Source organism: Phalacrocorax carbo, chromosome 7, assembly GCF_963921805.1.
Source record: "Phalacrocorax carbo chromosome 7, bPhaCar2.1, whole genome shotgun sequence".
NCBI lineage: Eukaryota > Metazoa > Chordata > Aves > Suliformes > Phalacrocoracidae > Phalacrocorax > Phalacrocorax carbo.
In genome coordinates, this window is record NC_087519.1 from 13,719,875 (window position 1) to 13,745,102 (window position 25,228).

General features: G+C 35.6%; 1 protein-coding gene across 3 annotated transcripts in view; it reads left to right on the forward strand.

The window, feature by feature from the left end:
- Positions 1 to 25,228, forward strand: part of DMXL2 (Dmx like 2) — a 55,953-nt gene that overhangs the window by 7,219 nt on the left and 23,506 nt on the right. For 2 of the 3 annotated variants that reach the window (XM_064456394.1, XM_064456393.1), the window contains exons 2-22: positions 882 to 1,007; positions 2,043 to 2,114; positions 2,796 to 2,874; positions 3,481 to 3,637; positions 4,605 to 4,671; positions 6,474 to 6,652; positions 7,367 to 7,550; positions 8,545 to 8,719; positions 9,521 to 9,754; positions 10,829 to 11,106; positions 11,287 to 11,983; positions 13,741 to 13,862; positions 14,902 to 14,991; positions 16,354 to 16,471; positions 18,051 to 18,170; positions 18,644 to 18,871; positions 19,636 to 21,315; positions 21,621 to 21,731; positions 22,500 to 22,669; positions 23,983 to 24,080; positions 24,243 to 24,408. In XM_064456394.1, coding sequence (XP_064312464.1) covers positions 882 to 1,007; positions 2,043 to 2,114; positions 2,796 to 2,874; positions 3,481 to 3,637; positions 4,605 to 4,671; positions 6,474 to 6,652; positions 7,367 to 7,550; positions 8,545 to 8,719; positions 9,521 to 9,754; positions 10,829 to 11,106; positions 11,287 to 11,983; positions 13,741 to 13,862; positions 14,902 to 14,991; positions 16,354 to 16,471; positions 18,051 to 18,170; positions 18,644 to 18,871; positions 19,636 to 21,315; positions 21,621 to 21,731; positions 22,500 to 22,669; positions 23,983 to 24,080; positions 24,243 to 24,408 — 5,151 coding nt within the window. Of the gene's footprint in view, positions 1 to 881; positions 1,008 to 2,042; positions 2,115 to 2,795; positions 2,875 to 3,480; positions 3,638 to 4,604; positions 4,672 to 5,579; positions 5,678 to 6,473; positions 6,653 to 7,366; positions 7,551 to 8,544; positions 8,720 to 9,520; positions 9,755 to 10,828; positions 11,107 to 11,286; positions 11,984 to 13,740; positions 13,863 to 14,901; positions 14,992 to 16,353; positions 16,472 to 18,050; positions 18,171 to 18,643; positions 18,872 to 19,635; positions 21,316 to 21,620; positions 21,732 to 22,499; positions 22,670 to 23,982; positions 24,081 to 24,242; positions 24,409 to 25,228 lie in introns of those variants that run through there. The other variant, XM_064456395.1, reaches the window with a different exon arrangement.

The window sequence follows — 25,228 nt, forward strand, 5'->3', positions numbered from 1 at the left end:
AGAACTTACCTCAGAATCTCATCTTTCTTTCTCTTACTTTCTGGAAATAATCCTATTCCATTTTGATTATCCACTGTGGATAGCTGCAAGCTATCATTTTTCTGTAACGTATTCTTAAACAAATTACTTAGGCTATAACGTGTATTGCACAAAATACAATATATCCAAAATATATCTTTGTTTTTTTACAGTGTTATAGTAATATATACTTCTTAAAACTCAGAAAAGCCCAGAAATTGGATTCTTATAGAAAAGAATCACTTAATATTCTTTTTAAAAAAAAAAAAAAAAAGCGGGGGGGCACAACACACACATATTTAAGACATTTTCATGCAAATTCAATAATAAGTGCATCTGAATAGTAAACTCTTGGTTGCCTTGCTCTAAGAGGTAATAAGAATTGGAGGGGAGAAAAAAAAACCAGGCAACTAAAACCTAAAAAACCTCCATAAAACAAACAAAAGTGAAAGTAAGTACACACAGAGCCTGAGTTCTAGAGTGAGTTTGGGGTTTGGTTTTTGGGTTGGTTGTGGTTTGGTTTGGGGTTTTTGTTTGGGTGTTGGTGGTTTTTTGGTGTTGGTTGGGATTTTTTGGTGGTGTTGGTTGGTTGGGTTTTTTTGTTTGGTTTTGGTTTTTTTTTTTTCCCTGTGTTTGCCATGATTTAAACCCTGGAAGATTTAAGGTCTCCTTTGCTACTTTGTTTTTACTTGTTGCTTATTCTGCTGGTGCTACTGAATTGGCAAGGAATAAACCTGCTACATAGTAACATCTTGTTTCAATGGAGATTTTCACAGATCTCTCAAAAACGTAAGTCATATAATAAGAATTCAGTTAGTTTATAAAATACATTTTTAACTGTATTCTTTTAAAAAATATTTCAGGCATATGGCTCTGGTTGTGACATTGTTATTCTGGCAAATGACTTTGAATGTGTGCAAATTATTCCCGGTGCTAAACATGGAAACATCCAGGTCAGTTGTGTGGAGTGCTCACAACGACAAGGCAGGGTAAGGATTTTAATAAATTTGTATAGAATTATTTAAAAATTAGAATACTCTAAATTAAATAATTAAACAGAAACATAATACGTTAATGGTATTAATGAGTTATTTTTGTGATAAAGATCAGTTTTTACTGATCTGTAACTTTCTGAGTAACACCTTTTGTGACTCTGAACTCATGGTCTGTTCTTTTCTTTGGGAGTGTGTTGTTGAAACCTTTCTTCCCGCTCCCCTCCCCCAAAGAGGAAATAGGGTTTCGTAATAAATGTAATGAAACTTTTACCTCATTTCTGTATTGAGGAAGCCAGATCCTGAATGGGAAGAACTTAAACAGTTTTTCTTTTAAAAATCTTTTAAGGAAGAAAAAGCCATTTTAAAGATAGTCAAAACTACTCATAAGTATATGAGTATTAGGAACACAACCAGATAAATTCCTAATAAAGACCATTTTGTGTATGGAGGTTTCTGCAAAATAAGTGGGTGAAAGAATTTGAAGGTTTCAGTGATAAAAGTACTTCGGTTTTTCTGTTTACCATTTGTCTCCCCTCAAAATGTATTTAACTGTTCAAAACAGAATTACATTTCCTCCTGTTTCTTGTAATTATTATTTAGTGGTACAAAATGGAATCTGGGAACACACTGAGACCCAGACACTAATAATTAATTTATTATTTAGCTGTGAAGTAGACAGAATGTGAGCAGGAGTGAAGGCATCATCTTTCCCCTATGCATTAATAGTAGTTGCCCTAGAAGAATATATTAGATCTGATTGACAGTGTTTATCCCACTGAACAAGATATCTTCCCTACTTAGAGTTAAAACCTTAAAGATGGGCTTGTTCAGAAGTATGTATTTCTCAACTTCCTTAAGAAAGCATACCTGTAACACAGGTAAAGACATTTGTATTAATTTCACTTTTCTTGAACAACGGCACATAGAAGAGGTACTGGAAATTCTTTAGCTATTTTGGAATACTGAGGAGCGGTTACACTTATCTCCTAACCTTACATTTTGAGTCTTCAATTTTTTGGTTTTTTCCAGATTGCAGCATCATATGGGAATGCTGTTTGCATTTTTGAACCACTTGGTATAAATTCTCATAAAAGAAATTGTGTAAGTATGTATTTCATTATTGTAGATTGGTTTAGGTTCTTAGAAGAAGTAAAAGTCTATCTGCCAGTTATTATATTACATCAACACACAAAACACTAATAAATGTTTTCTACCATCCATAATAAAATTGGATGGGTAGAATCTTCCATGGCATGAATTGAACTGGGGACTGCACTCCTCCTAAGTTCACAACAACGTCTTGCTCTTGAATCTCATGGTTTGAGTCTCATAGAATGGCATGGTGACAAGTTGGAGTATCTTTAACTTGAAGAGGTTGTCGGTTCTGTGGTACAGAAATATAACTTAGACTTATATACATGTACCCAGGCTTGTTCTAACAGCACAGCCATGGCTGAGCACTCAAGCATTAAGTACGTTCTCAAGCAGGTTTCACAACCTTTGTTGCATCTGTACTGCCATCCCTTATGATGTTATAAATGTATTACCTAACTAGTTTAAAGTAATTTACAAGTATATTTGTGTGTGTGTGACAGGTCCAGATCTGGTTTGCAGAGCACTCTGTGATGCATTTAATTTTTAGAAAAGAATTTATTAAAACTAGGTCCTGAATGTTCTTGCAACAGGCTTAATAGCAATTTTGTAGAGAAAGAAAGAAATACCAATACCTTTGTATTTTGCTATTGATGTGAGAATTAATCTTTTACTGTTTTTAAACTACAGCAACTGAAGTGTCAGTGGCTTAAAACTGGGCAATTCTTCCTCAGTTCTATGACTTACAACCTGGCATGGGATCCTCAAGGTAGTGTGAAGTTTGTGAAGTATTTGTTCAACATTTGTAGTTAGGAGAACTTGAACACAAATTATTTTTATTGTAATGAAGTGAGAGCATGAATATGGAAATTTTAGGTTATCGGTTCTCAGGCCGTGTTGCATAAAATGTGAGGCTACAGTTACCATTTGTGGGGATACTGTGCCAAGTGTTTGAGCTCTTACACAAGATCTTAGTTTCACAATCACAGTGTTAAGTTGATAATTGACTTAAATTACCACTGATAATCATTTAAAAATGATTTTATCACAGATATTTATAAGATGTCTAACAGTGTCTGTTTATTTGAGATGTGAATGGCTTTTTACCATCAGCAACATTCATTATTGAATATGATCTGTGATTTAGTCATCAAAAAACATTGATGCACTTTCTTAAAAGGTGTTATCAGTTCAAAATGTTTAATAAAGACAGTTGTATAATATGATTGAACACCCTGTCTTCTTTAAAATGGACTTTATAAAGTTGAGTTTTCAACCTTATTGAATAGTTCTCAAACAAATATGATGACAGGCTTAATCTTTCAATATACATGCATCATTTTGGTTTCAGAGCTTTGATATTACTCACTTTCAGGTAACAGGCTGCTGACCGCAACTGACTTTTTGCAATTGTGGGCCCCTCCATCTAGTGACATTCTAGAAGAAGATGAAGATGATGATCCTGACAGTCAGATCAAAGATGATAAAGTTCTCCCAGTTCTAAATGACTGGAAATGTGTCTGGCAGTGCAAGTGAGTGAGGGAATTTTTATTTTAAGACAAATTGTAGTGCCACCTCATATATCAATCCTGCCTTCTCTCCAAAACCATATTTTAAAACATGCTTTTAAATCAGCTTAAAATACTATAAAATTCAAACAATGTGAGTTACTTCAAATAAAAATTCCTCACTTGAAAAAGTGACCTATCACCAGATTACCTAGTCAGAGGCTTACCCAAACTGTAGCAGTGGCAATGTATCAAAATTGTCCCTGTTTTCTCATCTTTGAAAGTAGTGCTGAGGTATTGGATGAGACTGAACAGAGGAGCAGTAGCAGGCAGATACACTACACTCATGCAGATGAGAGCTGCTTCCTGAATCTTAGGAAGAGGGTTCTGGTCCTGAAACTCCTACCCAGTTCTATTTGAGATCCATGTTACAGAAGTGCTTCACGATCAGCCATTTCTATATGTGTGCAGACTTGGGAAGCAGCTGCCTGTTAACCTGTTTTCTCTTGACTCTTTTGAAGCCATTTTAAATTTTGTGCCCACAAAGCACTGTATAGGCTGCTCTCCTCTTTCAGACAGCTGACCCATAAGCTGTAGTCACAAACAAATAGTATCACAAATTATCTAAAAGGTCTTTGCTTTAGTTTCTTCCTACTATTTGTCTTGGCTTCGCTGGGAATAGAGGACCAGGTGGGACAAACTTTGTCTGTGATCTCATCAGGTCTAGCCTAGGCTTGCTGTACTTAAAACTATTTTATGGGCTGTTTTTCTGTAAAACTGTGAAAATACTAAATATTTTGGTTTATTCTGGCAAATACTTTTTATGCTTCTGCTATTTCTGAAGTGTGCTTAAAGCAACAACCATAAAATATTAATAGATTTCATTTAAATAATGAACAGTAATACTTAATCAACTGAATAGATATGGAATAATACTACAGAATAAATAGACTTTACTTACAACTTAAAACTCTACTCTTGTGTTCTTTAGGACTGCAGTAGCAGTACATTTGATGGCATGGTCTCCTGATGGTGAATACTTTGCAACAGCTGGGAAGGTAAGGACAAAACAAGAATAATTAAATAAGTGATAGCAATGTTTTGCATTTGTTTGACAAAAGTAAATAAGTAATATAGAGTAGTCCTGGACCACAATCTCTATTGTAGTCTGAGCTATGTTAAATTATCCTCTCGTGTGTAATGCTATATTTCATGTAATTCCATGAATTTCATCAACAAGAAATTGGATTTAGCTGTGTAATCCTACTGAATACTTGAGAATCAACCTGAAAATAGTGACAGTGATACAGACTTGTGTGTGCATGTATATATATGTTTTAGATAAAGTATACTTAGATAAGCTTTCAGATATGCATAAACATATTTTTCTACTTCTGTTGGAAATAATGAGGGTAAATATTAGATCATTATGATAGAGCACATACACATTTAAACTGGTATAATATGCACACCTCAGTGGATAAATTAGAAAAGATTTTTTATTTAGTGAATTCTGGGTTCAACTATCAGTTCTGAACTTCTATTTCAGTTAAGTTTTCAATTCTTTTTAATGTAACCCTCACATTTGAGTGATTCCCTTTGGTTTTCAAGTCTGGATAAGTAAGCATTTATTTCTTGCAATTAATGTTGGTCAAACAATGAGATTAATTTTAGGAACCTTTTTCTTAACTAAAGAGGACAACTGATTCATGAGCTGCATTGTTTTATGACTAAAAACATACTTGGAACACATTAATAAATATTACATTTAGAATCATTGTGGTTAGAAAATTATCAAAATATTTGCTTCATTCCATATTTCTGTTTCCTATGAATATACATTTATATAGCTAGAATTTGACTAAGTAGATAAGGCAGATGGTTCCAGAAGTCATTTTCTGTCTGTAGGAGAGCTCTATATTAGTTGTTTCATGAGATACACAGCTTTGATCATAATTCTTAACAGGGCTGCCTGTCAGACTTCCTTCTTGCAGAATCTGTGGTCAGATACTGTACTTTTTGATGCTTGTCAGGAAATACTATCTTTTATCTACACTCTCAGAGGTTTGTAATTTATTCATTTATTTACTTTATTCTGTACCTCCACTCCAGCAGCAAGTCCTGAAATCCAGGAATGTGGCATCCAGCTGTGTACAATGTACTGTTGTCATACTAGTAATGTTGTCCTTAGCTCCCATCAGTATAGTCATACTCCAGTCTCACATATTAGCATTTGTAGCGCTGCTGGGTCAGCATTTCACTTTTGTTTCAATCAATTACGTCAGTAGTGCCCAACCATTTGAACCAGAAAGGTAGCATAGGTTGTACTGGTGGAGGGGAAGGTTGTAATATGCATCTGCCTCTCAGTTGTGTGCTCAGTAGGTACAGTGCTTTCCACAAAAGTCGAGCTTCCTGTGCATGGGAACCAACAGGGACTTAGAACATAAATTGTCTCAGTGGAGAAACTGACTGTTAATGAGCTTAATATTGGAGTGTGAGTGGCAGCCTATTTCTGGCTTCTATCTTTGCAGGGAAATGGACATGCATTGTGCTATGCAGAAAATACATAGAGAACCAGGAGGAAAGTAGGGGGCCAACTGGACTGGAAGAAAAATTCCTTATGGGAGTGGAGTGTTGCCAGCAGAATATTTCTTTGGTCCTTTAATTCATTCCAGGATGACCAATTAAATAAGTGGTCTCAGAATTGGTTGTCTGAAAAACAGCATGTAGTTCTGGGCCACAGATCAAGTTTTCATGAAAGATACCAGAAGAACAGTTTCCTTATTATTATATATTTTCTTTCTGTGACATTTTTAATTATAGCTAGCTAACCCCCATGGTTTTTTATTGCTTTACCTAGGATGACTGCCTCTTAAAGGTTTGGTATCCTATGACTGGTTGGAAGTCATCTCTTCTGCCCCGAGAGAATGAAGAAAAGAGAAAATGCCCAGGGGTCATCCACTTCTCATTTGTTTATTTGGCCCATCCTCGAGCAGTGACAGGATTTTCATGGCGTAACATTAGCAAGTACATGCCCAGGTTTGAGAGTTTTCTTTTTTAAAAAAAAAACCAAGCAAGCCTTTGACCAGATATTTTTTAATGCTGTGCATAAAGTTGGGTCATCAAGAACATGATTAGATTTCTCTGCATATACAAGAAAAGAAACATATCAACATCTTCCCATAAGCTTCTGTATTACCTAGTACAATAGCGATAGTCATGTTAACAGGTGAGATTTATTCCAAAATATGGTCTAAACTTCAGTGCCTTCTCAAGTTATGCCAGGAAGCATGGATGTAAGGCTTTGTTTTCACCAAATGGTGCTATGTTATTGGAAATAAAGTATTTGTTTAACTAAGTAGCATTTAGTAAGCTATTTTCTGTGCCTTGTTGTATATAATGGTGTTTAATTAGTTCCTCACCTTCACTTTTCATTATTTAGTAAAAGTTATGCATTCTTCACATAGTCCAGGAAGTCAGATAGTTTAGACAGTTTCATGACTGCAGTTCTATAACAACTGTTGCATTTATCAAATAATAACTCTTCTATGTTCACATGCACTTTTGCCAGTAATCTATGGGTTTATCAGTATGCCAAAATTCACTCATGTTATAAAACCTTTAGTTAGGGGACAGGCAGAAGTTTGGATGAAACAATAAATACTAAATACTTGTATACTCCCCTAATTTCTGCTGTGCCCATATAGCTAATTTAAATACATTGGGTAGTAACCTTGATACGTCTGTCATTAGGGGTTTGGTATGTAATGTGTTACTCACATCATGTCTTGATGGCATCTGTCGGCTGTGGGCAGAGACGTTGTTACCAGAAGATACTCTTCTTGGTGAGCAGATCTGTGAAACCAGCACTTCCAGCATTAGCAGCACCATCTCTCAATCTGGAAAGCAAAAGGACAAAATACAGCATGCACTAGAGGTACAAGTAAATACTTACTTTATCAATTTTTTATTTTGAGATTCTTAAAACCTAAATATTTAGAGGATGTAGAACTCTAAGAATGTGTATTATCTAGTTCTTATAAGCATGACAGAGTAGTCTGAATTATTGCATGTCAGTTTTTGAAGTCTATTACTAAACCCTGAAAAAGTCAGAGACTTTGCAACTGCACCCAAGTTCCATGTTCTTAAAACTCAATCAACTTTTTCTATAGCTAAGTAATAGTGATGGGAAGAGACAATGTTTAATATGGAATAGTAAGGGATGGTTTCATTCTGATGGGGTCTGAAAGTCTATAATTATAGAAGCAGCAGAAGCATTAAATAAACTCTTAATTTTTAATTATCTGATTTGAGAATTGCATTTCCAAAAGGTGGTATTATGGGGCCCTAAATTTCAGTGGCAGTCATATCAAGTCTCTTAAGTTTACAGTAAGAGAAAATCTATCAATATAAAAAGAAGGCGCCAAACCCCAAAAAAACCCCAACCATCGCACCACTCATTTGTAGACTATTACAACCAGACTAAGTTTTTACTTCTTGCATATCATGACCACCAACAAACAGCGAGAGTGGAACCCAGTGTACTTTGGGCTGTTCAATCAGTTGCGGTTTCAGCAATTTTCAGATATACAAAAATAATTCATTATAAAATTATATTGCAAAGGTTATTGCTTTTAGATTGTTGTAATCTTGTTTATGAACATTACACAAAATAGTGTGTATTTTTGTCATGTTGTTGGAGCAGATATTAAAGGAACTTTCAGAAGACTGTTAGAAGAGCTTTGCCTTTGGCTAGAACTGATGTACCTAAGTGTTGCTAATCTCTGAAATCTATTTAAAATAATCCTTTTGAAATTAGTCACCACTTCTTTGATAGAAGGAAGTTAAAAAGCTTTAGGTTTTATATTAGCGTGGATTTTTACCTTACAGGTTTTTAGTATTTCTTAATTTATTTTTTATAACTATACCAGACAATTCACCATTTGAAAAATATGAGAAAAGGACAAAGGAGATCTTCAGTTCTTGTTACCCACACCGATGTATTGCCAGATCAGCAGGGTACTCATGAAGTTCAGCGTCACATTTCACATCACGCAAATGTGCTTGGTCACTTCCATATAGCAGCAAGCATCAACCCTAATACAGGTGAAATACAACCATTTATAAAACTATAATATTTGCATAAAATGGAAAAAAAAGAAAAACAAAAACAAAGGGGGCTGAGATGCACATGCTTTGCTTTGCCTAATTGAATACAGGAAATTTGTAGGAAGACTGTTATTTCACAGGTCTGTTACTTGGTGTAGAATTTTCTAAGACAAATTAGGCTGAATTTATTCTGAATACCTTCAGCACTTTTAAAAGCCAATTAAATTCATATTTGCCTATGAGAAAACAAAAGAAATCTAAATTTCAAGTCTGCCTGGAGTTTGATTGCTGGGTTTTGGGAGGCAATGGTATATGATGAATAGAGTATTTGCATCCTACAGAACATATAGTGAAATTAAAAAAAAAGCCGTACCAGATTTTTTGGCAAGAAACCAGCTGCTTTTTATAGAATAATGCAGAATATTTTAAACCAGGAAAATATTGAAGAGCAATCAAGTGCTTTACCTAAAATCTGTACATGAAATGACAGCACTGCAACATAGGAAACTGAGCGATTAGAACTATTGAGTATCATTTACCGTTCACATAAAAATCAATTTTTACGTAAACTTATTGATGTTAAAATATCTTAATTTTTCTTATTATGATTGCATGTAGAAACTTGATCTGCATCTTAGCCTTTTCTAATTTTGAACAAGTTATGTTCTAAGTAAAATAAATATCTTAATTAAGAAATCTGTATACATGTGTATGTATATATGTGTGTGTGTATATATGTATATAAAAAGATGAGCAGTTTAATAGATAGCTTTTCTATTTATTTTAAAATGTCCACAGATATTCCATCAGTCTTGGCTGGAACAGCTTTTAATATAGATGAAGGAAACGGAGGCTTCGTTGTTCACTGGTTGAATAATAAAGAATTTCATTTTACATCCTCTATTGAAGTATTTATGCAGCACCTAAGAAAAATTTCTGAACAACAGCTAGAACAAGATTTTGATGTTGAGGCTGAAGAGGAAGAAGAAATGGAAGAAAAAGAAAGAGGTTTACATATGAAGTTAGATCATGGTTAGTAGCATTGAATATGTAGCACAAGAATTATTTTGAAGCACACTAATGCAATTATTTAGCACAAGAATTATAGGTGCTAACATTTTATCACTAATCTAAAATAGGTATTTACAGGCTGAAGTTTTGGCTGCTGTAATTGTAGGCATGAAAAATTCAGTGATGCACTCTGTTGGAACGCAATAGTGATATACACAGTGAAAAAGAAAGGTAGCTTTTGTCTTTCATTTCCATTTTGGATATATTCCACTGAGCTATAAATTATGACTAAGACCTTACAATCTGATTGTCAGTAATGACGTAACAATTTATGGCAAGCACTAAGAAGGGTTGGACACAGCTTCATTTTAATGCAACTGCACTGTTTCCGGTACTGGTAAGATTTACATCTTAAACTTTAGATCACCTGATCATCCCAACTCTAAGTGTTCACAAGGGAATGGAGAGGCATATTTTGAAACTGATGGAAAATATATCCTACCAGAAATACTTTACATTGTTGTGGGAGGGTCACTTGTCCAGTAAGAATGTGTAAAAATAAAACTCTGTCTATAGAAACCAGTAAGACCAATTAGTGACTGTAAACTGATGATACATTATGTCATTTATAATGCTTAAGTTCTTAAAATATGGATTACTAATGCAGTAAAGTGTGTGATAAGTCTTCCTGAATATCTAATACATACTACTTCATCAATGATCACATGCCATATATTTTATGATTACCTCTTAAATACAAAAAAAGCCCCACATTAATTTGGAACCAGCATTCCTATAAAATGTGTGGTTTTCTGTAGTTGACCAGAATAATCTTAGGCAGCTCATTAGTCTAACTATCTGGATTTTTACAGTTATATTTATTATTACTTGTATTGCATAGTTTGAAGCAATAGTCAAAGGCCAGAGCCTCAAATTTTTATACAGAGAGACCAAAGAAGGATGTTTCTACCGTCGATGTGCATAAATGTTCTTATCAGACGGTACTACTAGCAGATTAAAAAATATTGTGTTGTTTTGAATAGAAACTGTTAGGGAAATCTTTGCAGTGGATAAAATGTCACATTTCTGTTACAGACTTGTCTATAGATAGAGAATCAGAGACAGGGACTGGTACAGGCTCTTCAGAACATGAAGATGGAGAAAGAGAGGGAAGCCCCAAAACATCTCTGCTAGCAGGCCCACGCATGCCTCTTCCAACAGTTTTGTTAGATCGGAAAATTGAGTTGCTCCTAACTGAATGGAACAGAAATCCGGATATGCTTTTTACTGTCCATCCTATTGATGGTACCTTTTTGGTGTGGCATGTGAAATATTTAGATGAATACACTCCAGGCATCTTTCGACAAGTTCAGGTATTGTATATTTGAAATTGGTTTATTATTTATGATCTTAATCAACAATGATTGTGCCCTTTCTTTTATATCTGAACATCAGCGTGAATTTAATTTTAAGTATTTCCTGTGAAGCAGCTAATAATTATTCAGACTTAAGCTGGGTTGTAATATTCTAATTTTTTTTTTTTTTCTGTTTAGGTTTCATTTTCTTCTAGGATTCCTGTTGCGTTTCCATCAGGAGATGCTAGTTCCCTTAGCAAAAATATTATGATGTATGCTTGCCCTGTCTTTGTAAAAGATAACAGTAATGCTGTACATCAGAAGACAATGGACTTTCCAGATAAGACTCTAGCAAATAAAGGACCAAGCTTTGCCCAGGACAGTGCAAATGTGAATATAATCTCTCCCATAGTAATGATGATTTCCAAACATATAGATGGCTCTCTGAATCAGTGGGCAGTTACTTTTGCTGATAAATCAGCTTTCACTACTGTGCTAACTGTATCACATAAATTTAGGTACTGCGGTCACCGGTTTCATCTCAATGATCTAGCTTGCCATTCTGTTTTACCATTACTGCTAACATCTTCTCATCATAATGCTCTGTTAACTCCTGAATCAGACAGTTCATGGGACTCTGATGGGGTAAACAGAATAATGGATCCTATTAAACATGTGAAAGGTTCTTCAAGGCAGCAGCTTAAAAATGCAGCAACCCGTACATTCCATGATCCAAATGCAATCTACAGTGAGCTGATTCTGTGGCGTGTAGACCCTATAGGACCTTTATCGTACACCGGAGGAGTATCTGAATTGGCTCGAATTAACTCTCTTCATACCTCCGCTTTCTCTAATGTAGCCTGGCTTCCAACACTTATTCCCAGCTATTGCCTTGGTGAGTATACTTCACATGTTTCCGTATAGAGTTAACACTGTGAGTCATAATTTGTTAAAATAAATTACTATTGTATTTGGAGTATATTTATATTAACTTTTCAGCAATTTCCTTGTAGTATGCAAATGAAGCATTTTTATTTCATTTGAGGCTAAGGCAACTTCAAAACGTTTCATCTGGTCTGAGTGTGTCTGTAGTTACTGTGGATCAGCTGACATTTTGTAACTTCTTTGCGTAAGCAAGCAGTCATCACTCACACAAAGAACAAGGCAATCCCTTTCCTTAGTGCTTTAGGCAGCTTCACTGCGTGTTCTCTGCATTGGACTGGTATTAATCATGCAGATGTTCTGATGACGTAGGCATCTGGGTTGTTGGCCACATACAGCTGCAGGAGGCAGTGGTTTGAACAGAACTAGTATCTGAACTATTGGGAAAGGTTTTCAGACAAAACTTACAGTATCAAAATCTTTTAACATGCTGGCTAAGAACTCTGCTTTGAAGATCCTGAAACAATACCAAAATTCTTCAGGCTATCAGTGGTTTACAAAAGCCCAGATAGAATGCAGAATATTTTTAAAGAAATAGATTACATTAACCTTACAGAAGTGCAAAAAATAATTTTTCAGAGGTCAGGCAGTACAAATTCTGATGTGTAATGCCCTAGGACAATTCTTCAGTTTTGTATTTAATTTTAGGGCTTTCTATTGCAGTTAGGAAAACTGCCTCTACAAATGTTACTCTATTCAGCCACTCAGATACTTATTCTTGAATTATCATAAAGATGCTATTGTAGTAGTTGTCATTTTTGTATACAGTACTAAAAATGTCATTTCTGCAGTTGATGTAACATTACATTTTATACTGATAATGCCAGGTTATTTTATTACATTAAGGCCAGTTTGACCTTTACAGTGATTAAATGGGCATCAAAGATGTACAGCCTCAAAGATCCTAAATACACTTAATAAATGCATAACATATCTATAAAATAAATCCATTTTCTGTGCTCACATAGTAACATTCTTCCTGTCTGAATCCCACAAAGTCTTCTAAACACAAATAACTAGCTGCTTCCCTCTTATAATGTAAGAGGGAAAACATACATCAGAACAGAAAACCTTGTGTCAAGCCTGTTCTTTATGCTGTAGAGAAGCAAAAGAGACACTCTGTTACAGTTTTTCATATATTATTCACTACTGCAGATATATTTCTCCCTCCACTTTTGTATCTGCACTTTTAACTGGAGGGTAGAAGGGAATATTCATAGAGCTCAATTTTATCCAGAGAGCCTAAAGACAGTAAACAAGGAAAAAAAGCTATAGCTAATACAGCTTTTCTGAATAGTTTACCTTAGACTCCTACTCTAAATCATCTTTGACAAACTAGGGAAGATAGAGTTAGCCTTCTGAGCACCTGCTTAGAAGTGACAGGGAAGAAAACAACCCTTTTAAGGAATGGCAGTGTTCCCTTAAGTGTACTATATACTGGTTTGTAAACATATATGAATTCTGCTTAGATTATTCAACTTTTCTGAGGAGTTGCAGTTACACAGATGAGCAGAAAGGGTGTTATTTCATTTCATAGTTCAACTAATGGTGTTTTAATGCACACATTTGCTTAGATTTTTTGCTTCAGTACTTTATGACAATTATGTTAGAAACATATTCAGATATTGTGAAGTGGATTGTAACAGACTACCTGATGCCATTTGACTGGCATTTTTTCTTTAACTATGAAATTTTTGTGTTTTCTATTAGGTACGTACTGCAACTCTGCTAGTGCTTGCTTTGTTGCATCTGATGGCAAAAATCTGAGACTCTATCAAGCTGTTGTAGATGCACGAAAACTTCTGGATGAATTATCTGACCCTGAATCATCTGTAAGTTTTATGTAGCAATGCCTTGAAAGTATTAAAAGTAATTAAGGTAACTTTTTTCCCCTCCAGTGGTTTGTCCTCATTTATTTGTGTATCATTTTTGTGCCATTCTAAGTATAGGGTCTTACGCATTATAGCTTGCATAATTCCATGTTTTGCGGCTGTCTATAAACGTTAGCAGACAGAAATGCAGCTATTACTACTAAAAGTGGCTAGACGGAAACAACATTTACCTGATAAGTTTCCCCAACCTTTAGCAGGTGGGAAAAGGAAAAAGAAGATTTCTTTCTTTGTCTTCTCAAAAGAGGGGGGTCACGAGCAAGTGGGAAGGTAAAAACAGAAGTGCAAGATTTAGGTGTATCCACCTGTATATGAGGAAGGGCAGAGATTGTGAGAGAGGAGAGAATTGGCAGGTTATTGCTCTTATTTTTTCTGTAATAAGCAACTTTTTAATCTTTATTTTTTCATTTCTATGACTTTAAACAAAGTAAAGCCTGACCTTGCACTGTTATTGTATAAAAGAAGCACATCTTTTTTTTTTTCTATTCTTCTGTTATTTTATAAGCTATCCTGTAAGATGGAGCATGTCAGTATTCAGATCAGTCTGAGGAATCTGTTCAGGGGCAATGATTGTGAACATTGCAGCAAAAACTAATAGTCTTCAGTTTATACATAAGCGTACTGATTTATTTTTTTACATGTTGTGACAAAACCTGAAGCTTTAAACAAAAGTGAAGCAGTATATTTGAGTTTCTCATGGCACAGATACCAAGTTATGTTATGAAAGGAAAAATCGTGAAATAAACAATGTTTTGTTTCCATAAAAACTGGTATGCTATCCCCATGAATAGCTACAGGTTCACAACAGTGCGAATGTCTTGATAAGCACTTTATTCATAAGTGCCAAAATGACAACTGGAAAAAGTCTGTTACAGTTTCTGCCAACACGGAAAATTAAAGCATCGGTTTATTGTAAATTACTGCAATTTCTTTCTGTCTGAAGGAAAAATATGCTAACTCTTCTCCTTTTACTCTGTTTCAGAAACTTATTGGGGAAGTGTTTAACATTGTGAGCCAACAATCTACTGCTCGACCAGGATGCATTATTGAACTCGATGCAATAACTAACAAAGTAAATAAATGGGTAACTCTTCAAGGGTATCACATAAAGGTGTTTAATAGCTTTGTCTGTTAATTAACCTAATCTGTTGAAAAGAGGTAAAAGAAATGACGTTTCTTTATGGTGTTAATGACTGCCCTGAATTTTTGTGAATGTTGAGATACCTTGAAAGTTTTAATCAGACAACTTTCTTTTAGCTGCTAAGAGCAGAAAGCCGGTTGTTAGAGTGTAAAAATGTTTTCTAAGTATAAATCTTGATGAAAACAAAATTTAACTAAAGACTCATTTACAAACCATCATAATTTAAAGGTAAAAAAAAAATAACAATCCCCCCCAAGCCCAAACAAACAAAAAGATGGTAATTTTAAAAAATCCCAAACTTAAAAACTAGACCTAACTATTCAAAAATGTAGGAATCATAGCCACATACAACTTCAATTTTTTTTTGTCTTGTAAGACAAATTTTTATCTGTTAACTAATACAGCTATACATTTCAGACAATGAGGAGGTAGTATTATTACACCTTGTTCTTACTCACAGTTGTTGTGATCATACATGTTCCAGTACTGTTTCCTGTTAGGAAGCAGCCTGTGAAAACAGCGTGTATTACCATTCCTTAATTAGACATCTGGATATTTCTGACATATATAAAGAAGTATTTCTCTATTTGTCAATAAATTTCCATGTCTTTTAAGTATTAATCACATAGGAACTTCAATTTTAGGTTCAGATTTACAAAATATTTTTCTAGAGGGAATACTCTCTTTCCATGTTTCTCTGGAAAAAACTGGGTGTTTTGCAACATGCAGACTTTGCCTTCACTGTCTTTGGGGGACATATTTTCCTTCCCTGCAGGAAAGGATTTCACTGCCAGCAGCCTCCTTTGTAGAGTGGTGGAGGTACTGCAAAGAAATCTGTTGCTGTCAGGAAGGACAGCTGTTAAGGTATTGAAGAGAAGGATAATCTGCAATCCATTACTTTTTTTAGATTTCCAAAACAATTCACTGCGGACATGTCTTTCCACTGAGGAGGGATAAAAATCTAAGAGTTTTTGCCACTGTCATTTATTCACACCTAAAGAAATAAAAAACAGATACTTTTTCATCTGTCAATACCTGCAGCAAAAATGTTATTACAGAATTTGTCTAGCATGGTAGATGTCAGTGAAATTATTTAAGTGTACAAACAATAGTTCTAGAATATGCTGTTCTCAATAAAAGAGGCAAATGTTTAGTTTTTCTGATGCATTAAAATAATTTTCAACGTGATAAAAGAAAGTAATCCTCATTAGTAGCAAGATTGCACAAAAAATTGCATTATTACAAAATGTTGCTATACTCTTCTGGAAACATAACTATTACTTAATATTTCAGTGTGGCTCAAACACACAATTGCTTCATGTCTTTCAAGAAGACTTCATTCTGGGATACAAACCACATAAGGAAGATGTGGAAGGGAAGGAAACAGAGATATTTTTCCAGCCATCACAAGGTATAAAAATAACTAACGTGAAATGAAGTAGGTACCAAAAGTGTTCTTAAGGTATATTGAAATCTAGCCAGCATACGCTAGTTTCCTTTTTAATGAGAATCTGTAGAATTCAGTAAAACAGCTGTTTCGTGTTGCTCATAGGAATTGTTGTTTACATGGTAATGGTATTAAACAAAGGCATTCTAATTTGCTTAGAGTGAAACATTTTAGCTTATATGACAAAGTCCATTTTTCAAAATGCTGTATGTTATATATAAAAATACGTACAAAATAGAACAGAAGTGTATTTTCTACATATTATCAATATATTATAACTATATTATATATTATATATTATATTATATATTATAACTACATATTATCAATATGTAGTTCCAGGTGATAAGGTGAATATATCTAACTTCCAAGTTAATACAATAGAAAGTAACAGGGAAATGTGGTAGTAGACTTAAAACTTTGAAAGAAAAAGGAAGAAAGCAGGCAGGTGGAAGAGAGTCTTTACAATCTAACAAAATAGTTTAAACTGACTGGGAAGGCAAATATATCTAATAAATTAGATTTGCCACTAATACTCAGGTTGTCTCTAAGTCTATCTTTTCATAATTCTTCTGTAGCCACGAGCAAACAAAATATCAGTTAAAAAATGAAATTTAGCAAGAGCAAGTGCTAGATTCTCCTCCTGGGACTGGGTAATCCTGGTCATACATACAAACTGGGGGATAAGAGGCTGGAGAGCAGCCCAGCAGAAAGAGATCTGGGGGTTTGGGTTGATGGCAAGAGGAACATGAGTCAACAGTGTGCCCTGGCAGCCAAAAGCGCTAACCGTGTCCTGGGGTGCGTCAAGCTCAGCACAGCTAGCTGATGAAGGAAGGTGATCATCCCAATCTGCACTGGTGCGGCCCCACCTTGAGTACTGCGTGCAGTTTTGGGCACCTCAATGTAAGAAGGATGTCAAACTGTTAGAGTCCAGAGGAGGGCAACCAAGATGGTGAAAGGCCTCGAAGGCAAGACTTAGGAGGAGCAGCTGAGGCCACTTGGTTTGGTCAGCTTCGAGAAGGCTGAAGGGTGAACTTACCACAGTCTACAACTTCCTGAAGGAGGGTAGCGGAGGGGGAGGGTGCTGATCTCTCTGATAACCGGTGATAGGATACAAGGGAATGGAATGAAGCTGCATCAGGGGAAGCTCAGACTGGACATTAAGAAAAGGCTCTTCACTGAGAGAAGGGTGGTCAGTCACTGGAACAAGCTCCCCAGGGAAGTGGTCACAGCACCAAAAGCCTGTCAGTTCAAGGAGCATCCAGGTGGCGCTTTTAGTCATATGGTTTAGGTTTAGCTGGTCCTGCAAGGAGTAGGGAGTTGGACTCAATGATCCTTATGGGTCCCTTCCAACTTGAGGTATTCTATTCTATGATTCTATGTTATTAATGGTACTGTTTGAATATTTTGTTTCATAATCAAGCAATTTCTTTCAAAGAAGAAAACAGGGGCTTTTAGTATCAATTTTTAGTGTCTTCTGTTAATGAAAAATATTTATGTTGAATGTAAATTGCATGATATTGATAATATGTTTAAATTACAGGGTATCGTCCACCACCTTTCTCAGAAAAGTTCTACCTAGTAGTAATTGAAAAAGATAGTAACGGCTGCTCTGTTCTTCAGATGTGGCATCTTCATCTCAAGTCTGTGCAAGCCTGTTTAGGTGAGTGAGTGACTATAACTTTCTTACAGACAGACATTTATTTTAAATTATATGAAAGAAAACTTAAAGCTTAGTGGTTTAGTTAAACCAAATTGTGTCACCTTTGTCAAGCAGAAGCCTCAAAGTCAGGAATCTTTGGAATAATTTTTCAATGCGAAGGGAGCAGTAAAATTCCTTACAAACACTGGTTGCATTTTATACCAATCGCAGTATAAAACTTTATTGATAGCGTGAGTAATATACTTAAGCACTGGATTCTTTATTTTAAACTATCAGTATTTCAGAATGTTATGGCTGTCTTAAAACAAATAGTCATAGCAGGCAATAAAGCTAACATAGCCTGCATACATCATATAATTATTTTTTGTGTAACTTAAGCACTGCTAAGGAAAATAAATCTGATTATAGGATATTAATGCCTTGTCCTTTCTTACAAACAATTTTTTAACACTTTTGGAAATTTTTTTTTATAGCAAAACCAACTGAAGCTACTTCATCAGAGAATAAGCTTAGTGTACCTGAGCAAAAGACTGTGGATTCTTCTCCAGATACATCACCTGGCATAAGTCCCATTCCACGATCTTCATCAATTGCTAATCTTCAGACTGCTAGTAAACTTATTCTGAGCTCCAGACTTGTATATAGCCAACCTCTGGATCTTCCTGTTGGTGTAGAAGTAGTAAGAGCAACTCCTTCAGCAGGTAAATTTAACTTTTTTTAATTCAGTTGGTCCACTAATTTACCTCCTATTTTATAGGATTGTAGACAGATATTTGTAGATAGATATATAGAGCTCCTCAGCCTATCACATTCTGACTAACTGATACAGGGAACACAGGACTAAAAAAGTGCTCTCAAATCCTTGTGTCCTTGTCAGTTACCATTTCATAAATGTATCAAGTCCCCACAGGAAAGCTGTTCCTGAAACTTACTGCTCTAATAGTTGGAAACTTAACTTCTAGTCTTAATTTATTAAAGAACAATTAATACCCGCTCGTGCATCTGCCAGCATTAACATGTTGGGTATTTAGTGGGTTTTTTACCTGATGCACTTCTTCTGTTTCTCTGTCTTTCTGTGTGTCCGCTTTTTTTTTTTCTTTTTTTCCTTCCCTCTTAGGTTCATTTTGGTAGGCTACATGAACCTGATCTTAACTTCCTTAATCTCTTAATCTCATCTGATTAAGGCTTTGTATTCTTCTCATTATTCTAACAACGCTTCTCTGAATTAACTTCAGTTCCAGCTTATCTTTTTGAATAGTGACCAGAACTGCAGATGATTAGTAACGTTCAAGCTGTAAGATTATTACCAGTCTTAATGCATTTGCCCTTACCCAATTCCAAATTAGAAAAGCAATATCAGGTTGTAAAGTTCTCTATCAGTAGTTAGACAGTGTTGCATCTGCCTTATTCATATAGGCATTCTACTTCATATAACTAAAAGTAAATGTATTTGTTCTAACTTCAGGTCACCTGAGTTCTTCATCAATATACCCAGTCTGCCTTGCACCTTATTTGATAGTAACATCATGTTCAGACAACAGAGTGCGGTTCTGGAGATGTACTGTAGAGACCGACTTAAACAGCAAAAATGAAGAAAGGGAAACATATCATTGGAGAAAATGGCCTTTAATGAACGATGAAGGAGAAGACAACAGCAGTACAGTGAGCATAGTAGGAAGACCAGTTGCTGTTAGCTGTTCTTACACAGGACGTCTTGCAGTAGCATACAAACAACCCATACAGCACAATGGTTTTGTTTCCAAAGAATTTTCCATGCATGTTTGTATACTTGAATGTGAGTCTACAGGAGGATCAGAATGGGTTTTGGAACAGACAATTCATCTGGATGATTTAGTTCAGGTTGGAAGTGTACTTGATTCAAGGGTCAGTGTAGATAGTAATTTATTTGTTTACAGTAAATCAGATGCTTTTTTGAATAAAGACAAATACCTAGTGCCCAGTATCAAGCATTTGGTGCATTTGGACTGGGTATCAAAAGAAGATGGTTCACATATATTGACAGTTGGAGTTGGTGCCAACATCTTCATGTACGGAAGACTTTCGGGAATTGTAACGGATCAAACTAGCAGCAAAGAGGGAGTAGCTGTCATTACTTTGCCACTAGGTGGTAGCATAAAACAAGGTGTAAAGTCAAAGTGGGTGTTGCTTAGATCAATTGATTTGGTATCATCTGTAGATGGCACTCCTTCACTGCCTGTTTCTCTGTCCTGGGTGAGGGATGGTATACTGGTAGTGGGAATGGACTGTGAAATGCATGTTTATGCCCAGTGGAAACACGCTATCAAGTTTGGTGATGGAGAAAGTGATGTGTTTGCTACTGAAGACTCAACAACACAAGATCCACTCAAAACAAGCTTGATAGTGAAGAAGACCAGTGTAATTGATGGAGCAGGTATTGTGGATGATGTTTTTGGCACTCCAACTGTAATTCAGGATGGTGGCCTTTTTGAAGCTGCTCATGTTCTTTCACCTACTCTACCCCAGTATCATCCAACCCAGTTATTAGAACTTATGGATCTGGGTAAAGTTCGCCGAGCCAAAGCCATTCTGTCACATTTAGTTAAATGTATTGCAGGAGAAGTTGCAATAGTTAAAGACACAGAAGCTGGAGAAGGAACTGGTCCTAAACGCCATCTTTCTCGCACCATTAGTGTAAGTGGTAGTACTGCAAAGGATACCATCACAGCTGGAAAAGATGGTACTCGAGACTACACTGAGATAGACTCAATTCCTCCACTGCCACTGTATGCACTGCTTGCTGCAGATCAAGATGCCACTTTTGTTTCTGAAGAAACTTCTAAAATACCTCAGGGCTCTGAAGATCATGCTAAGAGAAAAACAGAGGATCAGTACTCAGATCTGTTCCAGATTCAGCCTGTTACAACTGAAGACTTTATTGATTTTGAGCCTGAAAAGAGGGAGAGTAAATCCAAAGTTATTAATCTGTCACAGTATGGTCCAACTTACTTTGGCCGAGAACATGCTAGTGTTCTTTCAAGCCACCTCATGCACTCGAGTCTGCCAGGCCTCACTCGACTGGAGCAGATGTTCCTTGTAGCTTTGGCAGACACTGTGGCCACAACAAGCACTGAACTAGATGAGAACAGAGATAAGAATTATTCAGGTTAGTAACTGACATATTATTGAATAAACATTCTTGTTCTTCTCAGCAAAGGTAAATTTAGTCCTTGGGGTATTTTGGGATAACAAAGCTGAAAGCTAGCGTCAGTAATTCAGATTGGATACAGTAAGAAAGAAAAACACTTAAATAGAGATTTATAATTATGTTTCATACATAATAAATAACTTTTAGTTCAAGCCTCAGGAAGTTTAGAAACATATATTCCTCACACACTGCATATAATAAGTTGTATATAGGCCTCTTGTAGTCACCTGCATGTTCAAAAGTCAGTATTTTATATTTTACAGGACGAGATACCTTAGATGAATGTGGCTTAAGATATTTGTTGGCTATGCGCTTGCACACCTGCCTTTTGACATCACTCCCACCTCTGTATCGAGTTCAGCTGCTTCACCAAGGTAATTCTTAGCGTGAAGTATTGCCTTCATTTGATCCACTTGAGCTGACGGGATCTGGTTATGTTTGATTTATAATTTTATGATATTTCTATTATCTGCATATTCATTTAGATTATATCTATTCCATTAAAGCCCTTATCTTGCAAAGGCTTGTTTATAGGCTTCTCTAAATGCACTGTGAATAGCAAAAAAGGTATAGCTCTAGAACAGAGAAAGATTCTGCCCCATTCAGTTTGAGGCATAAATTACCCAACCAGATAACATACAGATTGTTTATGTATATTTCATTGTTTCTGCTGGAGGAATGAAGATACTGCTTTACATAAGCATGGCTTTATCTTACCTTAAAGATTATCTTCTTATTTTCATCACATCAGGTTTTTTCCCTTGCTCAATCTGAGTAAATGCTGTTCTGAAATACGGGAAAGAAAAGCAGTTACCACCTAAACAGCAGACAGAAAGGTTTCTGGCCAAGAATGGGTCTGCCTCTGTGATAATAGAGTATTTTTCCTTTAGTCTTTCACCATATAACTCTAGTACATATATAATGGGGTACTGGAAAATGATGGAAGAAGCACTGAGGAGAGGACATCCCTAGTAAGGAAAAATATATTCACTTGTTCCTTTTGCAGCTTTACTTCCTGCTGAGGGAAACAGTCTAAGATCTACCTAACGCTTGGGTTGGGGATCCCACTTTGCATCTCTGACATACTCCATTTGCTTATTAACAAGTCTTAATCTTCTGAATTTTATTATCTTATTGTTTAGGCCTATCTACTTGCCATTTTGCATGGGCTTTTCATTCTGAGGCTGAGGAGGAGTTGATCAATATGATTCCTGCTATTCAGAAGGGAGACCCACAGTGGTCTGAATTAAGAGCTATGGGTATTGGGTGGTGGGTCAGGAATATCAACACACTCCGAAGGTGCATTGAGAAGGTACTTTCAATTCCTTACAAATTATAGTTATATGCTGCTAGGTATGCCTTAGGAGATACGCACAGTGACTTGTTTATAGCAGATGCCTTTGTACTCTAGCCCAGCCAGGAGGCTGCGTAACTATTTTTTTCTATGCCAACTGATGGTGGCAGTCCTGGCTTAAAAATGTCATTATTCAATAGTAAGATATAGTACAAATCATCTAGGGAAAAGCCATTTCTGAAGCACCTAATTTCTTCCCCCCACATATTTTACAGTATGTTAAAGATCATATTAAGTACTCTATTTTAAGAAGAATCTTGTTTTCAGATATATGAGACAGTATATATCTGCAGATTAAACAGGGACTTATGCTCAGTATATGATCAGTGGGTTTCATTTAAGAAATAAATATATTGAAAAATATAAGTTAATAAAAACCATATAAAAGGTCTTTTCAAATTTTGTAATTTTTTCTAATGAGTACTATAGAACATAAAAAATCTGAACTGCAAATAAATGCAGGTTTTACTCTTCTGAAGAGTTGCAAAATTACTGTTTTTAACCAAAATAACACCAAATCTCATTTGCATGCAGAGTTTTCTTATTGGAGGGCTAATAATGGATACAGTGCAATATATTTTTGAGATAATATCTAAAACTGTTTTCCATAGCTACCAATGAGATTTAAATCCTTGCTTTAATAAGAATTTCAGCTTTCTTGTAACTTGAAGTTCGATTGATTTGAACAGCTGCTAGCTTTTGCTTTGAATTACAAAAAATAATGCAATCTCTCAAATGTCTGTGGAACAGAAGTACTTACTAGTTTATTAAATTTCCAAGTCATCTCTTGTAAAATTACATTTTGAAAAGTTACATGATACTTAAAGAATCTAGGAGCCAAACCTAATTATCCTATTACTCCAAATGAAATGCAATTACATCTGAGTCCTATATGAAAAACAAACTGTTAATTAAAGAAATACTTGTATTACTTCAGTACATGTAAGTAATGGATTGCAAGAGTAATTTCACCTAATAGTATGAGTTACTGTAGCACTTTTAAAGGAAAGATTTTTATTTGCACTTTTTTAATGTCCCACTGTGGTTGAGAGGGGTTAATATCTGCAGTAGTGTTGTTTTTTCTGACTCTTAAGAACATTCAAGGTGTAATGACAGCTGTCACATATGAATAAAACATTCTGACAGAAAATACTGTTCCTTTGTAGAAATAATAGCCACCTAGCCCGTCCTGCCTGACAGAGAACATACGTGATTTAGCTAAAAGCAGCCTTTATATTTTCAGTAGTAATAGTAGGTTTTGTTTACTACAGGTTGCAAAAGCTTCATTCCAGAGGAACAATGATGCCTTAGATGCTGCACTTTTTTACCTTGCTATGAAGAAAAAGGCAGTGGTGTGGGGTCTGTTTAGGTGAGTTCTGCTAGCTCGAAGTTTGAGTACGTCTTAATGGAACCTGGAATGCAAAGCAGAACTCATTGAAGATTAGAATTTAATTTAAAGTGATGCTGTTCAAGTGATTGTATGCTAAGGTTTTCTAATAAGCAGTTGTATGCATTGCATTTCTTTATGCAGGTCCCAGCATGACGAAAAGATGACTGCCTTTTTCAGCCACAACTTCAGTGAAGATAGATGGCGCAAAGCTGCTTTAAAAAACGCTTTTGCTTTGTTGGGAAAACAACGCTTTGAACAATCAGCTGCGTTTTTCTTGCTAGCAGGTTCACTGAAAGATGCTATAGAGGTATTCACTTTTGAGAAATTAAGCTTCAGTTTCTAATTTGACCTGTATAACTGCATCCTTACAAGCTGTTCTCTGCTGATGTTTTCACAAATTGTGGCAGCACAAATGGTATGGTATGTCTACACATGACTGCCTTGTGCCCTACAGACATACCATTTACCTCCACACTTGCAGCTTGGAAGAGCTGCTTGGAAGCTGATCTGAAGGCCAGAATAATTGTTCAGGTACATCAGTCCTCAGTGGAAGCACTCTTGAGAATACCAGTCATGACCCTTCTGGCAAAACTTTCTGTTTGATCAGCACAGTTAAGTTGTAGCACTCTGTTCAGCCTCCAGCTATTCTGCATGACCTATTGTTACAATATTAAGTAAAAAAAGAAGTCAGAGTTGTCTTCTGAAGCAGCCCTAGGATACCTTCCTAGTGGAGCTGTGATGCTGACTGCCACAAGGGAGGTGAGAGCTGTAAGCAGGGTAATAGCCTAAGCAGTACCTCTCAGGAGAAAATGGGAATTAGGGAATCTTTAGTTATCCTGCCTATTTATATGCATTATGTTTGCTTTTACCTGAGAATGTAAAGAATTTTCCTCAGAGATGTAGTTCTGCAGGTGAGACAATGTGAAGAATATTTTACCAGTGATGTATTAACATTAAAGTTGGAAGTTATGTTTATTCTACTTAGTAGAATAAACATAATCATCTTTATTTTTACTTCTCCCATATTAATTTTTGACATGCTGGTGTACTGCTATGCATAATTTCCGAAATAGAAGAAAGTACATCTCTTTCCAAACACAGAAGAAAATATGTTACTTAGATATATA